The 27,132-nt window shown below is 41.4% G+C and overlaps 1 protein-coding gene across 7 annotated transcripts in view; it reads left to right on the top strand.

The window, feature by feature from the left end:
- znf423 (zinc finger protein 423) overlaps positions 1 to 27,132 on the top strand; it is a 156,348-nt gene that overhangs the window by 11,159 nt on the left and 118,057 nt on the right. For 4 of the 7 annotated variants that reach the window (XM_084409329.1, XM_084409326.1, XM_084409328.1 and 1 more), the window contains exon 2: positions 20,524 to 20,583. The exons of 1 other annotated variant lie outside the window; for it this stretch is intronic. In XM_084409329.1, the coding sequence (XP_084265455.1) occupies positions 20,524 to 20,583 (60 nt within the window). The remainder of the gene's footprint in view (positions 1 to 20,523; positions 20,584 to 27,132) is intronic. 2 more of the 7 variants (XM_084409327.1, XM_084409325.1) reach the window with 1 other exon arrangement.

Here is a 27,132-nt window from a genome sequence, read left to right as displayed (position 1 = left end):
TAACATAAGCAACATAAGTTACGTAATTAAATGACCGGCTAAGTGTTACTTTAACACTACAACATCAAATTTAGAATGTTTTTAATTAAATTGAATTTATTTCCTGACAAATTCAATGAACAACATGTCCCATAATGTTGTCATGTGCCGCACTCTTTTACACTCTTGGTTACGAGTGATTTTGTAAAACTTAATTTAAAGTAAATCGACACCTTAGGGAGTAAGACAGTAATGCAGCATGTTCACGTTACTTTTAGTTAACGTGTTGCATTGTGATACTCCTTAAAGTGACTTTACACTTTTAATTTATTAAAGCACTTTTACATTACTCTTTCACACTGTTACATGATGACTATATGGGGAATGAAGAGATTTTCAGTTGCATTTGTTAGTAAAAAGATTAAATAGAAAAAGCATGACTTGTGATCAGTTTCTTTTAAAGTAACAAGTAATGCTTTTTAGATTTAAACAAATGCAATTGAAAACGTCTCCCTTTTTCATTAAAAGTAGTATATGTAACATAATAACTTTTATAGAAGTAACAAGTATAATAATTAAATCTCTACTTTGTCTTTATTTCATCATAGTTTGCACTAAATGTATAACATCTATTATTTTAATGTAATGGTTTATATTAGAAATGATTTGGGCTAATCTATTTGTTTGCTGACAAAAAAAGACTAAAGAAGTAATAATGTAAGTTTAGTTTTAAAAGTAAGTTCACCAGCACCGCTTGTGTGTATTTATCTATGATTTGAGACTGAGTTCTTTAGAAATTCTCATATAATGGAAAGGAAGACCCCTGAGAGGTCAAGGACTGAGGGTTATCCCCTCCCCCTCCAAAAGCACACACTTTCCTTCTATATCTTGTGGTCATGTCCCATAATAAGGGTCGCTGTAAGTGTGGGTAGAGTTCATTTAATAAGAACCCCTCCCACAAAATCCCCATACACAAACAAACATGCGCTGGCACGGTCTCCGGCGGGCTAAACAAACAGTAGAAGGGTCTCAGAAGGAGCGTGATTGCAGAGTTAATCTGTCCTCTAGTGATGCAGGCCGGCCGCAAAGCTCCTTCAGAGAGGGACACATTGTAATGCCTAATCAAGTCTGTATCAAACTAAATAATGCTGTAGCGTGAAATTGGAAGCCGAAGTCAAAAAGCACTCCCCAGCCTGTACTACAGGATAAGGCAATTAAGACTCTCTCTCTCTCTCTCTCTTTTTCTCTCTCGTTCTTCCTGTCTCCCGAGCAGTCAGGCTGTACTCTTACGTCTTTGTGTGTAACAGCCCCGTTCTCTTTCTCCCTCCTGTTCGGTTGATGGTATTGTTGGTGGTGTACTGGGAACATCTATTTCTGGAGGGTCCCGATGGCTGTGTGATCCAGGGAGGCCGTCCTCCTCCTAGGTCAGGGGCGTTCGGCACGGGGCCGTCCACCTGCCAGAGGGTGTAAAGCAGGCATTTTGGTCGTTTTGTCTCCTTGAGTACTCTACAGATAAATCAATGATGTACTCGGGGATGGGGGTCCGTCTGCGCGGTTGTGCATTGTTGGTGGTATGAACAATCATGTATCAGACTACTTTTTTCGCATTTTTGCCATGTCATGTTAAAAATGCTTCTTTATAAGAATTTATTTTTTTAGCAAACATGCCTAAAACGCATCTCAAGACCTTCTCATTCTGTTCCATTTAGTTTCTCCCCATCTAGATGTCTGCAAAAAAGACTACATACTCGCTCATCTCTAATTCTTGCAGTTGTGTGCACTGATGCTGCCCCACACTGAAAGACAGTGTGTACAATTTATATTCAATATTATAATTAATTAAGTTTTGAGGAAGTCCAAAGATTAAAGGGATATTTTACCCAAAAATGTATATTGTCATTTACTTACCCTTATGTCTTTCCAAAATCATATGACTTTCTTTCCTCTGTGGTATTTTTAGAAATGTCTCTGTATTTTTTGTACTTTTTTCATTTTTATGTGTGTATATATCTTTAATTTATATTTCTTAATGCGGTTGTTCAGCATTTTGGGACAGTCTTGCTTGCTGTTTTTAAACGTGCTCTATAAATTAAATAAACTTGAAACTTTTGTCCATACAATGGAAGTCAGTGAGTGTTGGTTTGGTTCCAGCGTTCTTCAAAACAAAAAAATTTTGTGTTCAGCAAAAGACAGTTAGTCATACATGAGGTTGAGTACATTGTCATCTTTGGGTCAGCTATCACTTAAAGTTTAACATGCTAAACACCCTTAATACTGTGTGTTTGTTAATATAATATTGTAATATTTTAAGGGCAAGATTTAATGATGTTCACGATTGAGAATGTACTCTCTTTTCCTTTTTTCCCCGTTTTTTTTTAAAAGGAAAAAAATCGTATTGTGCATTAATACATCTGATTGGATAAGGTATGATCGTATGTGCACCCAAATGCTGATTTATGCACTTTTGTGAACAAGGCAGCACAGCAATTTTATCTTAATCAATAAGGAGGGTCATATAAAAATAATAGACGTGCAAGACTTGGCCCACGGAGCGCTAGTTGACCAGCCAGTGGTGTACAGCTCTGATGAACTGCTGAAAATAACACCGTAACCAGTCAAAAAGGAAAGTTTGAAAGTCCTTTATGGCACGTTTGCATGTGGTCTTTACTGAATTTCCATTAAAAGTTTTTTAAGTTAGGAGTTTTGAAATTCAAAAGTCTAGTCATTCAATTATTGTTTACAAATTATTCATCGCTGTCAGTTGTGATGCCCTACTAATGCCCATTCCCAGTGTAAACGGTGATTTTGGGCAAGGTGGGGGACGTGCGTGTGGCGGTTTTGGGTTCTGCCGTCGTGTCCCTTTTGCATCCGCCCCCCTGTCCTGTCCCCATTTGATGGCATCACGGCGGGAAGAACGTGATTATGGTGCTCTCCCTAGTGAGCAGCGATCTGAACCTTGTGTCACAGTCGCTGACAGCCCCACACAGCCGACGGGATTTAATCACGTCTGCTCTCCCTCCATGTTCTCGCTTTTCCTCTTTCACTTTATATCGCCCAGACTCTGCTTCTCTCTGCCTTCCTCGATACTTCTCTCTCTCTCTCTCTCTCTCTCTGCACAGGTATATTGGAAACATTTTTCTCTTGTCTTTGACAGGCGAGACAGATGAAAAACAAATTTCAGATCTGATCTGAGCACCCCTTTAATCTTTGACTGTTTTCTTCTAGTGAACACAGTTGCTCCACCGTGCTCTTAGGTTGTGTGTGTGTGTGTGGTGCCAGTGTGGTTTACGGTTTCCCCGAATCTTTAAATTGGAGAATGTGCCTGGGTGCGTTTTTAAGCACATTTGTGCCTCTGAGTGTGTGTTTATGAGAGTGAGTGTGTTTAGAGTCAAAGAGTGTCAAGATAAATATATAAACTTCAGTGTTCTGCTCTGTGTTTGAAAGGCAGAATTGTGGTAAACTGATAAGGCCCTGACTACATCTTTTACTGTGTGTGTGTGTGTGTGTGTGTGTGTGTGTGTGAGAGAGAGGGGAATGCAGAGGAAGAAGGAGAGTTGACACTGCACCCAGGGCTTTCCTCAGGAAACGGCTGCTGACGGCCTTTAGCCAGAACCTCGCATCGCACGGCCAGGAATGTGCCATGTGTGCGGCGAGGAGGGAGAAGTGTGAGAGACAAAGAATGTGTCTATGTGTGTGACTTTGTCTTTTTTTATATTTGTGTCTTCATTGCTGGTATATACTGTGATTTAGACTGGTCCACTAGCAGTAACAAACAGAATTGCAGATATAATGATTGTCTTCAAACATGTCTCCCAAACTCTTCCATTTGCCCTTCTGCCACACTGAATGTCAGTGATTAATATTATATTATATTATTTTATTCTTTTTCCATCTGCTACCTTACACGTTACAGCTCAGGATAGTATGGGAAAGCTCAAGTTTTGGCTGGTTAGTGTAAGCTTTTTCTGTATTGACAGCCATTAAAATGTAAATGTTCTGAAAAAAATATATATATTGTCAGCAATTTACATATTGTGAAATATTTAATTATATTTTTGTATTTGTTTTGTCAGTGACATTATTATTATTATTATAAAAAATTTTTTTACTTCTCCAGGCATTTTAGACTTCCTTGCTTTGGACAAGGAGATAGGCTAGTCCTACCCCAAACTCACATCATTTGTTGAGGTAATGTCTCTGTGTTCGGTTGTTCAAACAGAGCGGTGTTTTGAGAGTACTGCGCCGTGTTTACACTATGTAAATCAGCCATAGTCATCTCTTTCATTAAACTGTAATTAATTTTAACATCAGAAAAATGACACAAATGATTTTTAAGCTAAATATGTTTTGCTTTCAAGACTTTGACTGAATAGATATTGTTAGATTCCACTACAACATGTTGTATTTGTGCTTCTGTGTGCGGTGTTCTGTCTCATCTCCATCTTCTGTCACATCAGAGGTGTTGTGGATCTCTAGTTGGCTCTTGTAAAAACATCAAAGTTAGCCTTACTTCAAGCATTCTCACAAACATGCAGCACACCTCAACTTACATGAAGAAGAGAGAAAGAAAGAAAGAAAGAAAGAAAGCGTAGAGAAATAGAAAGCACAACAATAAGAGTCTCTTTTGACCTGAGCCATCCAAGTTCTCCCAAGAGCACAAAACTCTTGCCATCCTCCCACTCTTGTATCTAGTCTGTTTTTCCTCCACACCATTTCCTTCTTTTACAGTGTTGACTTCCTGTCCCTCATTCCTCTAGCTCTGTCCATTGCTCAGAATCTCTGGATCGTGTTATATTATGTAAATAGATGCAAATTATTATTATTATTATTATTATTTATTTTTTTTGATAATGTGTTTAAGCCCATCTATCCACCCATTTTCCAAACAGCTTGTCCTGTCCCAGCATCTCGAGTCATAGGTATGTTTTCTGAACCGTTGTCTCATTTTTTCCAATGCAGTATATTATTGTTGTGTAATTTTATTTACGGCCTGTTGTGTCTCCGGATGTGTTTTTAGAGGGAGATGCTGAACTTCTTCATTTTTTGATTGATGTAGTGGTGAGCCTGCGGTCTGGGTCCAGTCAGTCTTCTTTGTGTCCCTTTGCCATATAAGCCTCCCCCCCCCCCCCCCCCCCCCCCAGCGTGTTTTCTGGCCAGTGCCACTGGTTTTTAAGGCCATTTTGTGCAGCGGAGCAGTTTCAGTGCTGATAAAAGTATTTGGTTAATCAGCTTCCCTCGCCGTCCCCCGGCCTAGGTTTGGAGGACAGGCTATTGAAGTTGAAGCCCTTCTGGGAAAAGCCCAGGCTGAGAGATTGGCACTGTGCGCTACCAATGCTAGGACCTGCGAGATGCAGCTGGCAGCCAATGCATTCGGATTGCGAGGGTCTGAGGGCGAGGCTGTCAGCTGCGTCCCATCCAGCAGGAAATGCCTGTACCGCCCTCACGGGCCGGCCTCCAAAGCCTGATTGGATACAGTGACCCAGTTGAGCGATAAGAGTCCCAGCAGAACTCCCGCTGTCCACGCTTCCGTACCGCGCTCGGGGAATACTCATCCCTGTCACTCCATCTCTGCTGTCATTCCACTGCAACTGGAGTGTGTGTATGTGTGTGTTTTCAGGGGCGGAGCTGTCACAGAATCCGGCCCGCATTCAAAACAGCCCTGGCTACAGGGAAGGAGTGAAAGAGAGACATAGACATATTGAGGAAACAGTCTCCTCCTTCTCCTGTCAATGCTGGTGTGTTGCTGACAAATGGCTGCCTGAGTGTAAATATTGTTTTTTTGTGTTTTTTTGGCACATCTCTCGCTGTCAGAATGGCAGCGGTTGTTTAGATGGTGATATTTTGTAGGCGTGGAAATCACCAGGGACCTGGCAATACAATATTATATTGATATCTGGATATATGACTTCATGTTTAGTGTATAATTGCAATTCAAAAGTGGGAAAAATCCTTTATCTCTTATTATTTTCATTGGACCATGGTGCTTTATTGTAGAGCCATGTGCAGCAAGTAGTGTAAATTCATTATACAAAAACACTATGCAGGCTTGTGATAAATGTATCATTTTAATACTCCAAAAGATTGCAAAAATTCAAAGTTTTAGGTAGACGCAGACAACAGAGAGTAGACTGGACACATGACTGTTACGTACGTGTGACATGCTTAATGTTATCAAATGCAATAAACGAAGTAGGGCCTACTCATGTGCACAGGAACCGGCCTTTTGCCGTGATCCCAAATTCAATTCTCTTCCGCAGCTTATATATGGACAAATACACAAAATTATGTCAAAATAACCTTCTTGGTGAGTATTCATGTAAACCCAATCAGTTAGCCTATGTCTTAAGTGGAGTAAACAGTTGAGAAAGAAAGCGCTCGTGTGCAGCTCTTAAAGTGACAGCAGCCCAATAAACCTTCTTCTGTCTGTGTACGTAATGTTAATAAGTATGTTATATTTATTATGTTTATTTTAAATATAGACATATGTTTAGAAATGTTAAATTTATTTTATATTTTAGTTGTTGACTTATTTAAATAATAAGGTTAAATAAAAAAAAAGGTTATTGAATTATTTATATTTAAAAATGTTATTTTTATATTTATTTTAAATGATAGACATTATATTTAATTTATAGACTATTTATTTTCGTACAACATTTGTCACGGCTGTAATCTAATACAGTTTTGTGATGTAGAATATCACTATGCTTAATTGATACTATGAAATATTAATTTTCATATTTTTTTCCCAGTCCTCACCTCCAATATAACCCTCAGATTTGATGACCCTCAGTCTTATGGTGGCGTAATTCTGCTGCAATGATGGTTACTACTTGAAGCCATTGCTGAAGTCCAGCGGGTTATATTGCGCTTATCGCTATAGTAAACACACACCATTATCGTATACATTACAGAATGAGCAATACATTTCAACTCAAGGTATTTATGTGCTGCGGTCAACACTTGTGTGTATGTTTATTCGCTCTATGTAGTTGAGTCCCCTCTTTTGAATGGCTTCATACCGCTGTGTCTGGGTATTGATCTTCGGTGGTTGCTTGTGATGTGTGTAGTGCTTACGGGAAAGAGCGTATGTATTTTTATATGTGTGTTGGCAGGAGTGAATTGCACCATTCAGAGAGCAGGCCTACGAACTGCGCTCTCTTGGGTGTGTTTGTGCCCGCGTGTGTTTGAGTAAGTGCATGGGCTTCTTTAGCGTGCTTGCCTCCTTCCGAGTGTGTGTGTGTGTGTGTGTGTGGGTCTGTTCTGGCTCAGGTACGCCTCCCCCCTCTGTGCTGCAGCAAGATGACGGTGTCTCTGGAGGTCTGCAGGCCAGCGTCTAGAGACACAGCCGTGCGTGTTCCCGTCATTCTCCCTGCTATTAAAAGCTATTAAGCCATGCAGAACAAGTCAGGCTTTTATCTATTATTAATTATCTGGAAATGAAAGACACTCTGCCTCTACTTCTCCCTCTCTCCTCTCTCCTTCATGGCGAGACTGTGCATCAGGATAGGATGACCGTTAAGGCGTCATTAACCCAGAAACATGGCAGTGATGGACAGCATGCTGGATCTCTTCATTTATAATGTGTTTTTCTCTGTCCCGGAGAACACGGGCGATGTGAAGCCACACATAGCGGCCATTAAATCAGCCCTACTGCAGGACTTACGGGATGCCTATGATTTCCTTTATTAAATGTTGATTGCCTAGCCTTATGCTTTTTTAACGCCGGGTTCAATGGTTGAAGGGGTCCTATTGACTCGGGTTGGGATCGAGGACCCAGGTGGAATCCACCGTTTTATTTTCGCTAATTTTGGGGAATTTTCTTTCCATCCATCCATCCATCCATCCATCCATCCATCCATCCATCCATCCATCCATCCATCCATCCATCCATCCATCCATCCATCCATCCATCCATCCATCCATCCATCCATCCATCCATCCATCCATCCTTCCTTCCTTCCTTCCTTCCTTCCTTCCTTCCTTCCTTCCTTCCTTCCTTCCTTCCTTCCTTCCTTCCTTCCTTCCTTCCTTCCTTCCTTCCTTCCTTCCTTCCTTCCTTCCTTCCTTCCTTCCTTCCTTCCTTCCTTCCTTCCTTCCTTCCTTCCTTCCTTCCTTCCTTCCTTCCTTCCTTCCTTCCTTCCTTCCTTCCTTCCTTCCTTCCTTCCTTAGCCCAACAAGGTGTTTCTTTTGTACATTTGTATTAATTATACATGGCAACATCCCAGAATTCACCACTGCTCTGTACATGTTTTTTGTGAGGATGTTTGTGCCACATGTTGGACAGGAGGAGATCAAACACCCCTCCCTCCGAGCTGTGGACTCCGACATGATTAATCCAGTGCAAGCGTGTGTGTGCGGCAATCTGGGGCCGGTCTCCCGATTCCATCAGGAGCGGGTCTTAGAGACAGGCAACAGGACCCCAATCGTGATCCGTGATGTTGCGTCCGCAGCCATTGGCCCTGCGTGGGCCCATTCTAATGAGGGGGCCGGACCGCAGTGCACTCTGGGCCCAAACAGCTCGCCGCTGGACACTAATCCCAGGGTGCCGTGAAGCTGTTTTGTACTGACAAAATCACACAAGCTTTGCTCAGGAAGCAGCACACTCACTCGTACACAAACAAGGCAGGAGCACAAAGACACAGGGGTATGAACCCATTCAAATGCATAGGCTCAAACATGCACAGGGCGCACACACATACACACACACTGAGCTGCAAATGGGGGGCTGCTAATGGCTTCCAGTGGGAGAGAAGGAGAGCAAGGCTTTATCCCTTAAGTGTAGAAGACTTAATCATACAGAATGGCCCGGGGCCAGTAACAGGGCTGTACGGCACGCCCCTCCACACACGCATTAGGTATTCTGCAGCTGAATCTCCTGCAGACGGCTGCAGCAGAGCCGGGCCCAGGTGAGACTCCCTCTGAGCGCTCGCTCACTCACTTCCCTTCCATCTCTCTCTCTTTCTATCTTCCTCTCCATGTCAAACACACATACCAACAGTGGTCCACAAGAGCTTTTCATTGTAATGTCATTTGAGGTGCGTCTGCATAATATTCTCGCCCTCCCTCCGCCCATCTATTAGTCTTTTTGTCTCTCTCAAAATTTATATTCATACAAGCCCTACTAGCACAACTGTTTAAATAACAATCTCTCTTTTCGTTTTCTTTTTTCTTCTTCTTCTTCTTCTCCATATTCTTCCCTCCCCGCTCTTTTCTGGCATGGCGCTGCAGTGGGATGCCGATCTTTTGAAGCTTTACCTGCAGTGTGTGAGGCCCTTACTGGGAGAAGCAGGGGGCCGGCGTGTGCGTGTGAGGGTCCGCATATGCGTGTGTGCTCGTTAAGGGCCCTCGCAGCATCATGTCCGAGGGCGAGTGTGTTTCTTCTCACTGGGTTAAGAGATGCGATCTCGTTCTTTGTATGCACAGCGTTTCCTCGTTGTCGGAATCTCTCACTTGCGGTGAAACGCATCCCTGATTTGATAACGCAGCTGATCCTGACGGAATTCCTCTCCGGTTCAGGAGCAGTGTGTTCTGGTAATCCTGCCAGTCACAACGACAAGGGTTATATAAACAGATGCTAACAGGATTCACCCCTAGTTTCCCATTTTTCTCGCCGTGGTTATGTCCGGGGGGGACTTAAAGGCGAGTTTCATGCTTGTCGAGCCTTTTGCGGACAGCTATCCACACCTGCTTTCTTTCTGTATAGCACTACGTTATATAAACTGCTGTAGCAACAATTGCCGGTTTGTTCTTTTTCTTCTTTTTTTCAAAGAATTTTTGATCAGGAATCAGGAAATATATTGTGAGCTAGATTTGAACTCTTGTTGTGACCACAATGCCCCAATAAGTGTTTATATTCACTTTCTGCATGAAATTGAATTTCAAAATCTATTTTCCACATGCATCTTATCAAGTTGATCTTTCACTGAAACGACAGACTTCTTTCTTGGTGACGTATGCCAGACTTTTCCAATCATTTTGTCCACTTAAAAATGTTCCCTTTCTTACAATTGACTGCAAGCTCGCATTCAGATCCGCCTCCTTCAAATCAACAACCGATGGATAGAAACAAATAACCACGCTGCAATTTTTTTCAATAATCCGTTTCACTCGGATGTGTGTCACAATATGGAAGATCTGACACTACTGTAACTTTTAATGTTGTGATTTTAACAGAAGTAATTACATAGGCCTATCCTAAAGTAAAAAAAAAAAACCAAACATTAAGTCCCTTTTTCATATATTATTTTTGTGAAATTTGAGCTTCACCATTGTGCATATGCCTCAAAAGACTGTGGTGTTTTCCTCTGAAAAGTATAAACATTATGTCTCTGTAGCGCGATCAAAACATTGCTGTTTGTTTGAGAATGGCTCAACCAGTGGCGCGAGTTTGGGGCAGGATTATCTCTTTGGCCGAACAATGGCAGACATGATTTGGAAACCTGTTTGAAAACCTTTTTATTTTATTTTATTTTTTTAGTTCCATTTGGTGACACTAGTGACACAGATATTAGACAAGCCAGACCTTTTACAAGTTCATATAGAAACACGTATGTTCATTTGTGCATACTTATTGTGATTTCCCCATACCCTTGTTATTTTGGTAGATAAGCATCGCCCATTGTTAATTTAAAGTGCTCATTTTGAAAACAATTAAAGGCTGTGTCATTCTCCCACCGGCTGGCAAGCATTTTGGCGGCTAAATGCGAGCGTTGTGTTTGCCATGTTGTTACGACGCGCTTGTTTGATCTCTACCCTCGTCCTATTCTCCGCTCTGCTACGCTGATCACTGTGTTGCCGTCAGCTACACTCAGATATATTTGTCTGGGGGTGTGTGTGTGTGTGTGTGTGTGTGTGTGTGTGTGTGTGGTGACTGTGCTGTTTAACATTGCTTAACAGGACCCAGAAATGCAAATAACGCTGCATGCTCACTCCAACACAGCAGTAATTAACTGAGGAGGAATTTCAATAATATAGAAATAAATTGTGTCAAGGATTTGTGTGTGTGTGTGAGTGAGATGTAGTGAGGGAGTTTGAAGATGGCCCTTGGGGGAAATGTGTTTTTTCCTCTTTCTTTCTTCTTTTAAATAATAGTTTAAATGGAAAAAGAAACAGCAGTCCACCCCTGCAATGGTGCTAAAAAGGGGGAGATTTCCCCAGGATGCTGATTATTTATTAACCCCTTCTTATCTATGAGGTTAATACACACACATATATACAGTTATTTATAAAAATGACAGAATATGATTACATATATTATTTCTTAGGCTGACTAGATAACGGGGAGATTTATTTATTTGTACGTTTTCAAAATATATATTAGTTCTTTATTGTAATTCTGATCTTATCTTTATTTTCAGTTTTAGAAAAAGCTTTCTCTGTCAATTGGCTGTGCCAGTGGACACAAAGTGTGGGCTAGATAATAATTCAATGATATATTGACAGCTTAACCAAAAATGTTACCAGTTTTCTGAAATTTGCTCACCTTATAGCATGATAAGGTCCGGTTTTATGTACAGGTACAGACCTGAGAGGTCACAGTGTGTCAAAGCATGCAAATGCTCTGGTCAGCAGTGTCCATTTTGGATCTTGAAATGGAGGCACAGCATCAATCTCTACTTCTCCATCCAGCTCCTGTGCAGCTCTCGAGCATGTTAAGGAAACTGAGAGTATCCAAGGTAACATTTAAAACATGCTGTTATCATTAGATTGTGCACCCCACTGTATAAAGCTTTTACAAGCAGGAGCTGCTCTGGAGGAAGGAAGCAGTGTCAGTGCCTGCAATGTGGAGCTTTCCTTTCTCTAGTGCACAAATGAGTTATGCACTAGTTCGTAGTGGTAGACCGATATTGGGAATAGAGTACTACTGTATACACTACTGTTCAAAAGATTGAAAAAAAAATATATATATACTTTAATTCAGCAAGAATCAGGATTCATTCAGTTGATTCAAAAGTGACAGTAAAGACATATAGGCTATAATGTTACAAAATATTTATATTTAAAAAATGAAATGCTGTTCTTTTGAACTTTCTATTCATTAAAGAATCCTGATTACGCAGCACAACTGTTTTCAACTTTGATAATAATAATAATAAATGTTTCTTGAGCTGAAAATCAGCATATTAGAATGATTTCTGAAGGATCATGTGACACTGGAGTAATGACTCTGAATATTCAGCTTTGCTATCACAAGAAAAAATGACATTTTAAATATATTCAATATTCAATATCTGCGGCCTTGGTGAACATTAAAAATCCTACTGACCCCAAACTTTTGAATGTTAGTGTAGCATGCATTTACATTTTTAGCAAATAAGACATACATAACATTTAAAATTTAAGACTTAATTTGTCAATATTTAGTCATAATTAACACTTTTTTTAGGGATGCACATTATATATTTGTAATATTATCGACTGATATTAGAGATGTTTTTAATTTATTGTTTGATATTGGGTATTTAATTGTGCAAGCTATTATATAAAATTAAAAAATATTTTTATTTTTAGATTACCTTTGCCATCATCTAATGCTCAAATAAAGTTAATCTTTAAAAACACAGTTAAATGTAATCGTTACCAAATCTCAAAATTATTATCCACGGTTTATACTGTACATTATTAATTTTGACAAAATAGTGTAGAATTTTAAAATCACCGTTTATCACCAGTTATCTATCGGCCAAAATTGTAATATTGGTGCATCCCTGTTGATTTTACCAGAAAATTTGTATATATCAGTCTGTCACTACAACTAGTGCAGGTAGAAGTATTCGCTACTTTGTGTCTATGGAAGTCGGTGATCGGTGGATAGTGGACGGCTGACAATCACATGACACCCGTTATATCCCACATTCTCCTTCATCTCACACTTCCTATGGCTGAAGCCCCCCCGCCGCGTCGCAGTTCACAACAGCAGCGCTTTTCGCACACAGTGTGCCAGGGGATGAAGACAAGATATACAGAAATAAATATGCTCAGCTAATGAGGGAGAGCAGGAAGAGGCTTTTAATAGAATGCTGCTTTTAAAACTCCTTCTAATGACTTTTTTTCTGTTCTTCTCCCAATCGCCCTCTTCTTTTGTTTCTTTCCATGCGGGGTTGTGTTTGGCTGTGCGGATCCTAGTGTGAGGTCTTAATATCCTCTTGGGTTTAATGTTTAATTCTTGTTTTTTAGGAGGGTTGGAGAGTTTGAGTCACTCAGGACTTGGAAGTGTGTACTGAGGGCCATCTGTAGTCCAGTGGTCCGCAGCTGTACGGCCCATCCCTGTAGTTGAGCGCGAGCCACACCTTGATGTGTTTGGGTTTTTATAACAGTGATAATTTATATTCTTTAGCATCTGCAATCACTTTCATATATGTGCTCATTCACTGATATTTCTGACCATTGACTTCACAGTGGGTCTGGAGTTGTAGCTCACTCTCTCTGTGTGTGTGAGACAGAGAGCAAGTAAGTATGTCTTACTTGGCTCGAGCCCAGTGCAGTGCAGTAGTGTGTAGGAGGCAGAGGTCTGCCAGTGCCGCCGGCAGCTTTGTTTTTAGACAGGGATCGGGGCTCAACTGTGTGTGGTGCTGTTGTGCTGAAGCCTGGGGCTGAAAGGAGCTGTCTCTGTGTGTGTGTTTGAGAAGACGTAGGGCATTTGTCTACCGTAACCCTCTTCCTCCTCCGCACTCCCGCGCTCTTTCTCTCTGCCTGACTACACTCCAATATCCTTCCTCTAATGAAGCGGGAAATGGGGGATGAGTGGTGCTCTGATTGGGAGTAATTTAGCGTTTTTCCCTCCTCCGTTGGGAAGACTCGTCTTCAGGAACGTGACGTCCCTCATCTGGTCCAGCAGTCTTAAGTGTTCACCGTGGTGCGACTGAGATTTAGGTGATGCTTCGCTTTCAGTACTACTATGAATTCTGGTGTTGCTCCTAGATAGGGTGTTCTAGATGGTTGCTCAGGTGTTGATCGGGTAGTACGGAGACACAGCCCACCTTGATGTCTTTGATATTCTGGTCTCTAGTTGTAATGTGCGGGTCCCTTTTTCAAAATAAGTTATTTATTTATTTATAATAATATTAAATGTATTGTTATATTTTACAAGGTCTAATTTGTTTACATTAATAAATGAATTAGCTAACATGAACTATTTTTACAGCATTTAATAACCTTTGTTAATGTTAGTTATTGTTATTATTCAGAGTGCATTAACTAATGTTAATATATACAACTTTTGATCTTAAAAATGTATTAGGAAATGTTACCAATAATATTGTAAAGTGTTACCAATACTACTACTACTACTACTACTACCAATAATGATAATAATAATAATAATTACAACAGACGGTGCATGATAAGTTGATTAAGTTAAGGAGCTACAGAAAAAATAAAGTCAGGCTCATCATATTATTTATGTTGTTCCAAACCTTTATGACTTTATTCTGTGGAACACAAAAGAAGATATTTTGAAGATATAGTCAGAGGAGCCTAAAACAAAACGAAACCCCATTGACAAAAACTGTTTTTCCACAGAAGAAAGAAATACATAGAGATGCAAAATCCCTTTAATACTCAAGGTTAAGGGTTTGTATAAGTTCATAACCATGAGTATGAGCAATAGTAAGCACCACTAATGATCTTTTTTTAAGGAAGGTAGAATTGTTCTGAGTGTGTGAGTCTGAGTGTACCTAACACCTGCAGTGTAGGCTGGATTTCTGGAGAGATACTGTGCTTTTTGTGTGTGTTTGTAAGTGTGTGTGTGTGTGTGTGTTTTTTTGTTTTTGTTTTGTTTTTTTATGACTAGCAGCACTCATAGTGGATCTTACAGACTACCGGGAACATACCATAAAGCCAGGGGGAGAGTAGCCCAGCCCTACACAGTGGAGAACAAGAGAGCAAGATCTGACTAGAAAAAGCAGCATGATATCTCCCCTGATAAACAGTACAGCACGGCATCGGAGCGGCTCAGGCCGGGAGACAAACTTATTCTGTGAACAGAGAAAGAACCGTACTCACAAATACAATCCTGCAGTGAAGGAAAGAGATGGTCAGAGAGGAGTGAGAGAGCATATCTTAGCAGTGTTGGGTAGCCACAATAAGCGCTGTGTATCAGTGGTGGGCGATGCATTTCACACCTAGGCCTTCAGTGGTTTCGTACCTGAATTAACCCACCTTTTAATATGCTTTTAATAGCGCACAGACTCTTTATAATTGTTGTGAAATTGCTGTTTTATTTTGCACCGGCAGTTATAGGGTTAAAGCGGCGAGTTCGGAAAAGGCTGTGTAGAGAGAAACGAGCAAGTAAGTTAGGCTGGTGTGTTCATGTTGTTTTGCGTTCTGATTAAAAAGTTCAGAAACAGAGCCTCTCTTGTCTGTTGTTCTACAAAAGTATGAATGTTTGAAAAAAAAGTTTCAATCAGAAATTTACAAGAAAAATTAAGAAGAAAATCATATTACCAAGGCTAATGCTGAAAGTCGAGTCTGTCCCGTCGTATTTCTGGCATAAATTTAAATTCGCTTCAGGGCTGAGAGTGTCCGCTCGACAGAAGCAGTGGACACAGGGACAGTCACCGCAAAACATGGCGATGTGTCCAGCTGCCCCATGCTCTCACAGAGTTTTGACGGAAATCAATGAGATCAGCGGGACTTTTGCCTTCAAAATCAGACATGGCATACATTACAGTCAGTTAATTCTGTTTTTACCAGGATAGATCGAATACCGTGACTCTGCGTTGAGCTGGATAAGGCTGAATAAGGGATTTTTTTCCGGTAGGTTTGAAACTGCTGGGGGTCTAAGAAGGAGAGAAACATTAATTTGTGGGTTGAAAAACGATTTAATCTTCAGGGATATATTTTAGTTTATGCAGTTCGCTACAGATACGGTTAGCTAGCTCTGACTTCTAGTAGGTCTACTAAGTAGGCTACGTGCACTGACCATCCAATCAAAGGACGTGAAAATGCAGACGTTATTATACGCCCCGGTGCAGTTTGATCGAAATCTGATTGGTTGATTAAATCTGACTGATTATCATTTCCATTCATTGCCATTCATTCATAGCCTGGCTAATGTCAGACCAAGTCTCATTTGAGACTTGGTCTGGGAACCACGTGTTCATTTTCTCGTATTTGAGGCGTGGTTTACGAATGCTCAGAGCCGTTTATTGGGCGCTATGAATGTCTATCAAATGCGCCTGTACGTAGCTCATAACCAATCGCTTCAATTATACCAGATGACGTATGTAGAGTGACAGAAATTCAACAAGGAAAAAGACGATGGGTTAAAGATTTATTTGTGCACGATGGCGTTTAGCGAATATTACTGTTTGTGCAAGATAAACATGAGGGTAGAAGGTAACGTCGAGTCTGATGCCATGTTGGATTCATAGATATAAACAAACTGCTTCGGTGTCGTCATCGTCTTGCTGCTCCCTCCCCGTTCTGTGATTGGTTCCCTTATTCAGGGGAAAATCTGGTCCATGGTGTCCAGACTGCCTAGCAGCGTGAATAAAATCGTGCTGCGAGCAAGGCAGTATGGGGAAACCCAGGCTAATTCATTCAGGCGCCCGCACTATCGATTCTGAAGCAAGCATGCCACACAAGTCCTGAAAAGTGAAGCCAAAGAGTTTGAACTAGCCTCGAGTGTAGTTGGTCCTGCAGGTAGTAATGGCGTAATAATAACAGTATAGTGGCAACAATATGCGTCTGTTCATTCATTCTTGTCAAAGTTACCCGCCGAATTGACAACACGCTGACGTCAGACGGAAGTCCATTTACAAACCAATCAATGTCAAGATGCAGCCCTCATAGCTAAAGTTCTTTAGTGCGCTCACATAATTGCAATGTGAAACCAAACCAAAACTTACCGAATGTATAAAATGTATCAAAACACAGACCTTGGTGCGGACTTTCAGGTGTGAAAACGCCCTTAGGCACCAACAGACTTTTTTGGTGATTTTCGGGAGGAGATTGGAGCTTGAGCTTTAATTTCTACATGTCCATAACTGTTTATTTCACACTGACATAATGAGTTGTTCTGCAGTAAACTGTACTAACAGTTTCCGCGAGAGTGAGGCCGGGACCTTGGTATCGCGGCTTTACTTCCTGCTCACTACTGCGCAGACTCAGGTCCCAAATCTGCGCAAGATGTCAGCGCCATATTAGGACTTTGGCGGCTTCAGTTTTCACCAATGGAAGAGAATGAAGGGTCGTCGTCCATCTTTTTTTACAGTCTATGTTCTGAAGTAGCCTGGAAATCCAGACCTAAATCTGAAAGATTAATGGTCTGGCATCGACTAATGAAAATCGTCCAGCTCGAGGGGCGACACCAAGCATGCATTTGAAAATCTCACTGTATGCAATTGGATAACACTACGACCAATCACAACAATAAAGCCCCATAGGCTTAGCTACCAACGGAGCTAACTGGTAGATTAGACTCTTGCCGTATCCGGTCGGAAAAACAGCAAAAACGTCCTTCTTGCAAAGGAACGACTCGAGCGCAGTCTTCTGTTCCTCTTTTAGATAAAAAGCCAAGTCTAACTCGTTCATTGTAGCGGCCAAAGCCGTTTCAAACAGCTGGTGTTCATCCATAGCCATCTTGCAATGTTTACTAATGACTTTGACGTCACAGCGCTGTCGTCATCTGTTTAGCTCGCCTCTGGCCCGCCTATATCAGATAACCCGATGTGATTGGTGCAGCTCGGATAAACACAAGGGCATATTTAATGAGCATCATTACTCGATGCCAGAGTAAACTCACTGAGCAAATTAAACTTGTGCTCTCGCGAGAACTCTGGATTTCCAGGGTAGTTCTGAAGGCCTCAAGGCAGATTTCTTTGACCCTGGCAACACATGATGGCTGAAATATGATTGGATAAAAGCTCTAACATAAACATACACTACTGGAAGCAGCGTAACCAAGAGAAAAGCTATGGAATTAAGAGAATGTACTATTGGGAACAATTTATTACATATTGTATTAAATGGAAATGGAAAAATATATTAAAGCTCTAGTCAGTGATTCTGAAGGCCTTGCTGGCCCTGATGGCCCACCACTATATATATATATATATATATATATATATATATATATATATATATACACATATATAATTATTTAGTTTAGCTCTGTTTGCAGAACTTAAACTGACGTTTAACCTTGGAAAATAAAGAGAGTTATAAATAAAGTGATAGAAGTAATTTTTTCAGGTACCTGGCTAATAATAATGGATTATTACCATTATTAGTTATTTCATATGCTGAACAATATAGTTGCAAACATTTTTTTATTTTATTTTAGGTTACACAATGATGACTTTCTTCATGACAGAAAACTCGAGGGACATGTTTGTCACCATATTTTGAAGATGACCTAAGCACTTGATTTTTGAAATCTGTTTATGAATTAAATGCATTCCAGTTCTACCCAGCAGCACTGCCTCCAAGTCTGGAACAAGAATAAACAGATGCAAAAATCCAGGAAAACGTCATTTAAGACTGCAAAATTGAGTAACGGAGGTGGAAAATGTGAGAGACTTTGAAACAAAGGACAAGAGCAAGGGAAAGAGAGGTGTGACGTATGTATCCCTTGACTTTGAAAGGAGTGGAAGAGAAGACCTCAGTGTCCTGTTAGCAAAGGCCTTCTGTTGTTTCTGGGCTCTAGCGCTTGGCGTCCGGTAATAGGCCAGTCATTCTGACCTGGCTTGGCTCCTCGGGCCTCGACGGCAGGCTTTTCTCTGGAACTCCTGGCTGGTGTGTCTGCGGTCCTGATATTCCGCAGTTCTGAGAGGGAAAACAGGGGCCTGTTGGCCTTGGCTTGGGAGTAGAATATGGAATAGGGAGGGTGGTAGGGGAGTCAAGTTCACACCGACCACCCTGCTGGGAGCAGCCTCGACGAGAGCAGTGTACGGTGGCTCAGACAGCACTTTCTGCAGTGGTGTGTGCATATTTGAGAGAAAAAGAGAGTCTGTGTGTAATTAAGGAACTGATAATGTGGAAGGAATGCAGTATGGCTGTCAGGGATAGTGCAGTTCCTGCCTCTCTCTCTCTCTCTCTCGCTCTCTCTCTCTCTCTCTCTCTCTCTCTCTCTCTCTCTCTCTGTCTTTCTCTTCTTTTGTCTCTCATTTTTTCCCCTCTTTCTCTGAGAGTCTTTTCCTGAGAGGAAGTGGGTTTAGTGAGACTGCAGTGATGCCCAATGCCAGTGGGAGCATATCTAACCACAATTTCCTTTACACAGAGCAGATTCAGTCTCTCTCTCGTGCTTTCTCTGGCTCTCTCTGTCTTTCTTGTTCCCACTTTTGATTCTTTTCTCACATAAAAACTCTATTTAAAGAAACAGCTCACACAAAAATTAAATGTCTGGCATATCACTCTTAACTTCTATGACTTTCATTCTTCCACAAAAGATTTTACACATTTATGTAGCAGACACTGAAAGGGAAAGCAACTTACAACTGATAATATGCAGACTGGAGCTTGAAGATGGCAAAAAAAAAAAAACAATACAAATTATCCAAACAACAATAGGCTATATTCCAAGTCTTCTAAAGCCATGCATTTGCTTTAATTGAGGAATATTACAAAACTTGTTTTTATTCATCAACATTTTAGTTTTTTTTGTTATTTATTTAATTTTATTATTTTAACTTTTTTATTTAAGGCTTGACCTCTCCAGTCCGCCTTCACTTTAATAGAATTGAAAAAGAGCAGCGTGAACAATCGCTCCAATGCCTTCTTCCAATATTCCTCAGAAAAAAGAAAGTTGTAAGGGTTTAAAACAACATAAGGGTGAGTAAATAATAATAGACGTTTCATTTTTGGCTTTATTAACGCTCTAAATCTTCATGTGATTAGTTTGGTAACTTAATTAGTGTCTTAGCCTCTTTTGAACCTCATCGTTGATGTTTATCTTTCCTGCTTTTTGTTCCTTCTTCATGGACATTGTTCGCTGAGTGTGAAGACTTCTACACTTAATAGTCCATTCATGCTGATAAAGTGCTGTTAGAAATGATTTGGCGTATTCCTTCATGCACTGATGCCTCAATCGTCAAATGTGTGGAGGGGTTACGCAAATTACAGACTGTTTGTTGCTGTAAAGTTAAAGTGTGTGTTTCCATTCTAGACTGTGTGCCAAAGTGCTTCCAGGCTACAAGGAGTTTTGTAGAGACCGGTAATGTGTGTGTGTGTGGGGGGGGGGGGGGTCCAAGTTCTTATTGTGTCATGAACACTGCTGCTTCCTGTTTGTGTGCCAGTGGGGCTTCCTTCCTTGACTATGCCCAGGAAAACCTTTATCACACATTCCTTCTCTCATCTCACTGCCTCCTGTTACCTGTTTTTGCACCTCCAAAATTAGCACATAGACAAACAAAGAGCACTTATACACAACAAATCCCTTTTATGTGGCTCCAACAATCAGATTGAACGCATCATAGACTCATGATGGGCCGCTGTTTATGTGGCACGCTTCTGAGAAGAATGCCGTACATGTTTGTGTGCTCAAAAATGTGCGATTTGGCTACACAAGCACTCTAATACTCTCTCTCTCTTTTTCGGTAGCAGTTGAAGAGGCTGAATCTACAGAGTGCGGCAGTGGTTGGGACTCCTCTGTTCAGACAGGTATGATTTCGCTAGCGTGGCGTCTTGCACGATACATCCAACCCCCTGCTCCCTCGGAGATGACCTGCTGCATCACAATCTCTAATATCAATTCCACATGGCCTGTAGCCCTGCGCACAGAGGGAGGGAAGAAAGGAGGGAAAGAGGGAGAGTTTTTTATAAGACACAAGAGGTTGGCGTCCAGGTGCATGCTGGACTGGAAGCTTAGCGGAGCTTCCTGTCTGAACGTAAAGGCACTTTGCCGCAATCCGAACATAATATCGCACGACTTGACGAGTTTGATTACACCTCCTCTCTGGAGAGGAACATTTCTATCTGGCAAAATCCAAGCGGGCTGTTTTAGACCATGTATCTTTCTGAATATTATATTTTGCTTTTCACCCTGTACCCTCAGAATCCATTTTCGCTACTTGAGCGTTTTCAAAACAGGAGACGTATCTAGACGCATTTGGATCAGAGAGTGAAAACATTACCGCACCATCAACAAAGCTGTGTTTTTGACTGGACATTATCCAATAAAAACACAGCTTTGGATTTTTTTGGATTATGAATGAATTATTCCTTGCTTGTGTAAGTTAGCACTGTATTTCTGAATGATACAGGATATTCAGCCAAGGGGGAAAAAAGTAGGGTGGGATGTGATTTCACCCTTTGAGATTTAATTGGTTTCTGAAAAGTGGTTTCTGTGACGGTTAGTGGCAGGAAGGGACGGAGTGGGTTTGAGTCTTGGCGATGACAGTCAAAAAGGAAAGGAAGCAAGTTATTTTGATAAAACGTTTAACGACAAACAATCACAATAAAAGCAGGAAAGTGTATATCCAAAATGCTAATATTTAATTGTGATTTTGCGTTAAAGTCATGACGTTGGGGGAGATCTGAATGCAAGCTTGTAGTTGATTGTGAGAAAGGGGCTGGGTTTAAGCAGAGTAAATGATTGGAGAAGTCTGGCATACAACATCAGAGAGAATTACGACTTGGAAAAAACTTGAAACATATGCATGGATGAATCGTTCATAGAAATATCAATAACGTGTTTAGAAAATAGATAGATTTTCATACCACCTTTAAAGGTCCGGTCTCATTGGTGAAATTTTGCAAGCAAAAAAAGGTCCATTGTCTATTGTCAGTAGTGTAGCAATGTATGAAGCACAGCTCACACAGAAGTCACTTATAAACCAAACAGCTTTCTGTTATTAAACATGGAAAATTTTGCGTGGATTCCTTATCTCGCGGATTACTATTGAAATGACTTCAATTGGAATTGAAATGGAATTGCTTTGGAAATTTCACTGTGCAACAGTAAATGTGACCTTACTTTAAGACTAGGCCAATAACTTTTGATCTTTTTTTTTTAACATAATGAATCTTTGTGGGATCTGTAGCCTAGCATCGAGGATTTGTGCTTATGTTGTCGACGTGCATTTGGGGCCATGATTTCATGTCATCTCTCTTCTATCCCTATCAGTAAACGTGTTCAAAGGAGCCTAAGTAAAAGCCTATATTGTTATCTTATTGGTTATTAGGGTATTAAAAGTGTTAGTTGTGTTTGTGCATTTCTAAGTGTTTGCATGTGCGTGTTGGATCTTGGTGAGCTCAGCAGAGTGAAGGGAGTAAGAAAGAGAGGCCCCCGGGGGCCCAAGAGGATGACGTGGGCCCCTCCTAACCGGCCCTGAGGGAGTGCTGCAGGGGTGCTGACTTAGGTCCTGGGTGGCTGCGAAGTGCTGCGTCTGTGAGATGCAGCAGGAAGGGGAGTCCCAGGGCTCTTGCTAAACCCTCCGCTCTTCCTCCCTGCCTCTCCTCCTCGACTCCTCCCTCCAATCCCTCTCTTTTTCATTTCTCGTGCCGTAACCCCATTTGCTTGCGCTAATCAGCCTTTTTTTTTCACCTCCGTTCCGGGTGGACTTGGTCGCATTCCGCATCACCTCTTCTTTCTTCTTTTCTCTTTCCTCTTTGTCTCCCTTTTTTCTTTCTCTCTGTCTCTCTTTTTTTCTTTCTCTCTGTCTCCCTTTTTTCTTTCTCTCTGTCTCCCTTTTTTCTTTCTCTCAATCCCTTCCCCCTATCCATACTCTCTCCTGTGTTTGTTTGTGCTGCTGTGCTGGGGCTCAGGGGGCCGCTCGCCATCTCTTATTTAAAAAGATAAAAAAAACCTTCCTTCCCTTTATTCCCTAGGAGATGATGTCGACAAGGACACTGGCAGGCTTTTCCTGGTATTAAATTCACTTCATTCCCCCCCACCTCTCTCCTCGGTGGAAAATGTGTACTGAGTTTGGAGCGAGTGCAGTTGGGGGGGGTTATAGTTATGGGGTGGAGAGGTTAAAGGAAAGAGTTAGAGCACCCCCCACCCGCCCCTCAACCCCTCTCCCCCTCCCCACCCGCAGGCCCCCAAGGACCTGATTGAGGCCCCTTCGGTCTGTCCCGCTGGGGGAGCGGGCCGGAGGTACACCCCCCGTTTCTCTCACTCTCTCTCTCTCTCTCTCTCTTTCTCTCTCTCTCTCTCTCTCTCTCTCTCTTTCTCTCTCCACCCCGTGCTCCCTGAGATAGAAAAACAACCCGTCCCTCCCTGGCCCAGAGGGGAACAAGAGAAGGAAAGGAGAAAAGAGAGAAAATGAGCCAGGTCTGACACTGGAGACTCGAAGAGATGGTGGTGTGGAGGGAGGGAGGGAGGGAGGGAGGGGGTCGAAGGAAAGGAAGAAGAGGAGAGAGAGAGTTTATTGAGACAGATGCAGACGCTTGTCATTTTTCGAAAGACGGAGTAGGGAGGGGGGAATTGTTTTTTATAAGTGCCATCAGAGCTGTGAAGTTGCGCATTGTTTTTCCTGCTTCCTGTCAAAGAACTGGAGCTGTGCTTTTGGATACGTTCACACACACACACACACGCACGCACACACACACACACACACACTTTGAAACAATAGCTCTAGAGACTTTGCTTTGTCAACATATAGGACATCGTCTGACGCACATTTGCAGGGATCAAGTACATTATTACACACACACACACACACACACACACCCCTACACATACAAGCACCCAATTTGTGTGTGTTCGTCCCCGACTATGATTCATTGTGGAAAAAGGCTGCTCATATCCCTGTGCTCTGGCCGATAGGGGCTGTAATGGTCTTGAATTGAATTATTTTATTCATTTCCTCCCTCAGCTATTGGTGGGCCGGCAGGACCTCTTAACGCAGCCAATCGGATGGCTCTGTCTGTTCTCCCTTGGTCTCACCCACACTGGGCGAGTCATTGTGAGCTCACCCGTAATGTGAGATTTTTGGTCACCTGTGTATTCCTCAGGCAGAAAGGGAGCTGTTGTGTTCTGGTTTTATTTGGCAGCAGGGCACCGAACCAGGCCTATTTATGACCCTCTTAATGGCCTACGCTGTCAAACTCAGCACACGTTAAACTTTTGTCGAGGCCAAAATGAAAGGGAGAAAAAAAGGTGTGCTGCAGTCAGTAGAGTACAGAGCAGGGCTGTTTCTATAGGCTTAGTTGGGCCAGAAGTTTTGATTTTTACTTGCCAATATTTTGACTGGTGGCCCAGCAAAAAGTATAAAGTTTAGTAATAAAATATTTTTAATTACGATGTAACTTTTTGGGACTTAATGACATGATTTAAGGCTATATCTTCAAAATGACTTGTCAGCGGATCGCCTGAATGACTAGTCGACTCATCAGTGCTAAGAATGGCCTGAATAATAGACTGGTTTTATGTTCACCTGACCCCGATATAATAAGAAATTGAGAAAAATGGAATATAAACTTTTATTTAAAATAGAAAATATTTATTTTAAATTGTTGTAATATTTCACAATATTACTGTTTTTTTTTTTTACTCTATATTTTTTTCAGATAAATGCTGCCAAACTTCATTCATTTATGCATTCAACTTTTGCAAACAATGTCATTTCATGAAACCATTGATTTCCTCATCGCCACATCTGTAAAAAATGATAGTATAAGAGACAAAACTTTTACTGCAAGTGGTTCTCAACACTGCTCTGCACATTTTGTAAGTCTCCCTTATATGACACAGTCAGTTCAGTTCATGGAGCTCTTTCCTAACGGGCTGATGATCTGAAAAATGTACAGAGCATTGGTTTCGCAGGACTGGAGTTGAGAACCACTGTTTTACTGATTTCTTTGATGCACTTTCACAAGTCATTCTCACAGATTCGCTAAAACCAGCTAGGTATTATTACCTCGGTAACATATTTAAATCACTACACAACATTGGCCTGATTGGGCAAGCGATGGTTCAGTCAGGCACAAAATGGCCCATTTTTTTATTGGGCTCTACTGAGGCAGCTGTAGAGAGCCAGAGGATTGGCAAGATCTGTTAGATGACACAGAGTGAAAAATCAGTCAGTCTCCTGGCCCCTGCAAATGCTCCGTCCCCTCTGGAATCTAACCTGAGCTGGATTCAGCCATGCATTCCCTGTTTGGTAACTGGGAACGAGGGATGAGAGGGAGAGTGGGAGGAGGACAGGAGCGATGATGACCGTCGGCTACATCGCAGCCCCAAAATGGCCCTCTTTCTCCATGATGCAGTGGGCAGTTTAGAAAAGAGGACACAACCAAGAGATCCATCTCTCTATCCCTCAAGTGCTTTTGTGTGTCTTCCTCTCCCTCCGTTCGTGTCTCGCTGTCTGTCTCGCTCTCTCATTTGTGTCCCTCTCTATTTTTCTTCATCTCCTTGCATGAACCTCTGGAGGTCCATAATATATTTTTAATTTCCCCAAGGCAGCGACAGGAAAACAGTTTTAATGTGTGAAGAGGAGGTGTGCGTCTCTGTGTGTGTATGCATTAGCATGTCGCCACGCGTGTATATTTGCGCGTCGATGTGTGTACGCGTCGCTCGCACGTTCACGTGTCAGCTCGCGGAACCATGGGCTGGAACAGGTGATGGCATCGGCGAGCAGCTGTATGGCTGTTTGTGTGTTCTGTGTGATTTAATTCCCATCCTTCCATGACGCTCTCTTTCATCATCTCCCTCTCTTTCTTCTTTGTATCTGGATGCACGAGCGTTGGGTGCTGGGTCTCTGGAGAAGGGGAGACTGGTACAGCGTGGCTGGCAAGCGGGGGTCCCGAGGGGCCATGCGGTATTGTGGAAACGCAGCTAGCAGAGGCCAGCAGAGCCAGAGAGAGAGGTCTACTTGCTTTAAATAGGTCCCGTGTTTACCGCGTTAGGCCCTGCGCTCCCCCGAGAGACCACGTGCACGCACTGCACCTGCTCAAGCGCTGGGCCATCAGGGGCCCTTGTCCCAACTCCAAACCGGAATACGCACAATGCGGATGTAGATGTACCATACATGTGGCCTTAGAGCTAGTGGTCAACCAACATAAGTTATTTAAAGGACGATGAGAGTTCATGGAGAGCAGGATGACTATTATGTTTCTGACACATACATTTAATGACAAAAAAAAATCTATATATTGGTATTTACTCCAAATCCACTAAAATTTGCATTGAAAACAGGAAAAGTTTATTATCTATTGGTAAGGCTGTATTTGGTATTTGGAATTGATAAAAGGAGGAACTATTACTTTTGTTTACTGGACAAGATGGCACGATTGGTGGCCAATGCTAATTATATATTATCTCAAATTGTCAAAAAATTATTAATCAGTATTTTTTCTTAGTTTATTTTTTATTTTCTTAGTTAAATTTAGTCTTAATGTTTTTATTTTATTTGTATTTGTTATTTTATATTTATATTATTTAATATTATTGTTATATAATTGTATTTTATTATTGATTATTATTATTTTATTTTATTTCATTTGATTTTGTTTAAAAAAAAAGCTGACGCCAAGCTGGCGACATGTTGTTTTAATTTTAGTGTTAATTTTAATACTGAACTTTAACAAGTAAAAGATTATATTCAGTAGCATATTAGTTGCTATTGAAAATTCTATTAGAAATTGGTGTTGAGTAGTAATGGAATTGAATTTTAGTATTGTAACAACTCTTAACACTACTTAAAACTCTCCTGCTTTGACCCTTAAGCTACAATGGGTTGCAAATTCATCTTGTTTGAAGGTGCTGGTGCCATGGTGTCCATATTAGACCTGGATTGCTTCTCCGTTGTGTCTTGACGCGGTCCAACATCATTAATGTTTTCTATCAGGGAGTGTGTCTGTGCCAGTTTTCAGGGACAGGATGAGCGATAGATTTCGACAGGTAGGCTGTGTTCGTGTGATCAGATCAGACATACCTAATCGAGCTTAGAGCAGCACTACAATTCCTTTGGTCTCTCTGACTAATGCAGCCTTGATCTGGTTTACATTTGGCCACGTCTGGTTCGAGTGTGTGTCTGTGTGTGTATATTTGTGATGTAGTTGAAAGACAGCCTTGTGCTTTAATGTTTTCATTGGAAAAAAAGTCTTGTTGAAGTTGGAGCTGCTATTTTTCCAGTCCAGTACAGTGTGGCTTGTTCTTTTGTTGGGGTTTAATTGTGTTCTGGTGTGTGTGTGTGTGTGTGTGTACCTCTTTTCCCAAACCAAGCTTACACTCGCCTCCTATTAGTTGTACAACATGCACAACTT

This window comes from Rutilus rutilus, assembly GCF_951802725.1.
Source record: "Rutilus rutilus genome assembly, chromosome: 5".
NCBI classification, from domain to species: Eukaryota; Metazoa; Chordata; class Actinopteri; order Cypriniformes; family Leuciscidae; genus Rutilus; species Rutilus rutilus.
Note: the sequence above shows the minus strand (reverse complement) of the source record. Positions and strands in the feature narration are given on the sequence as shown.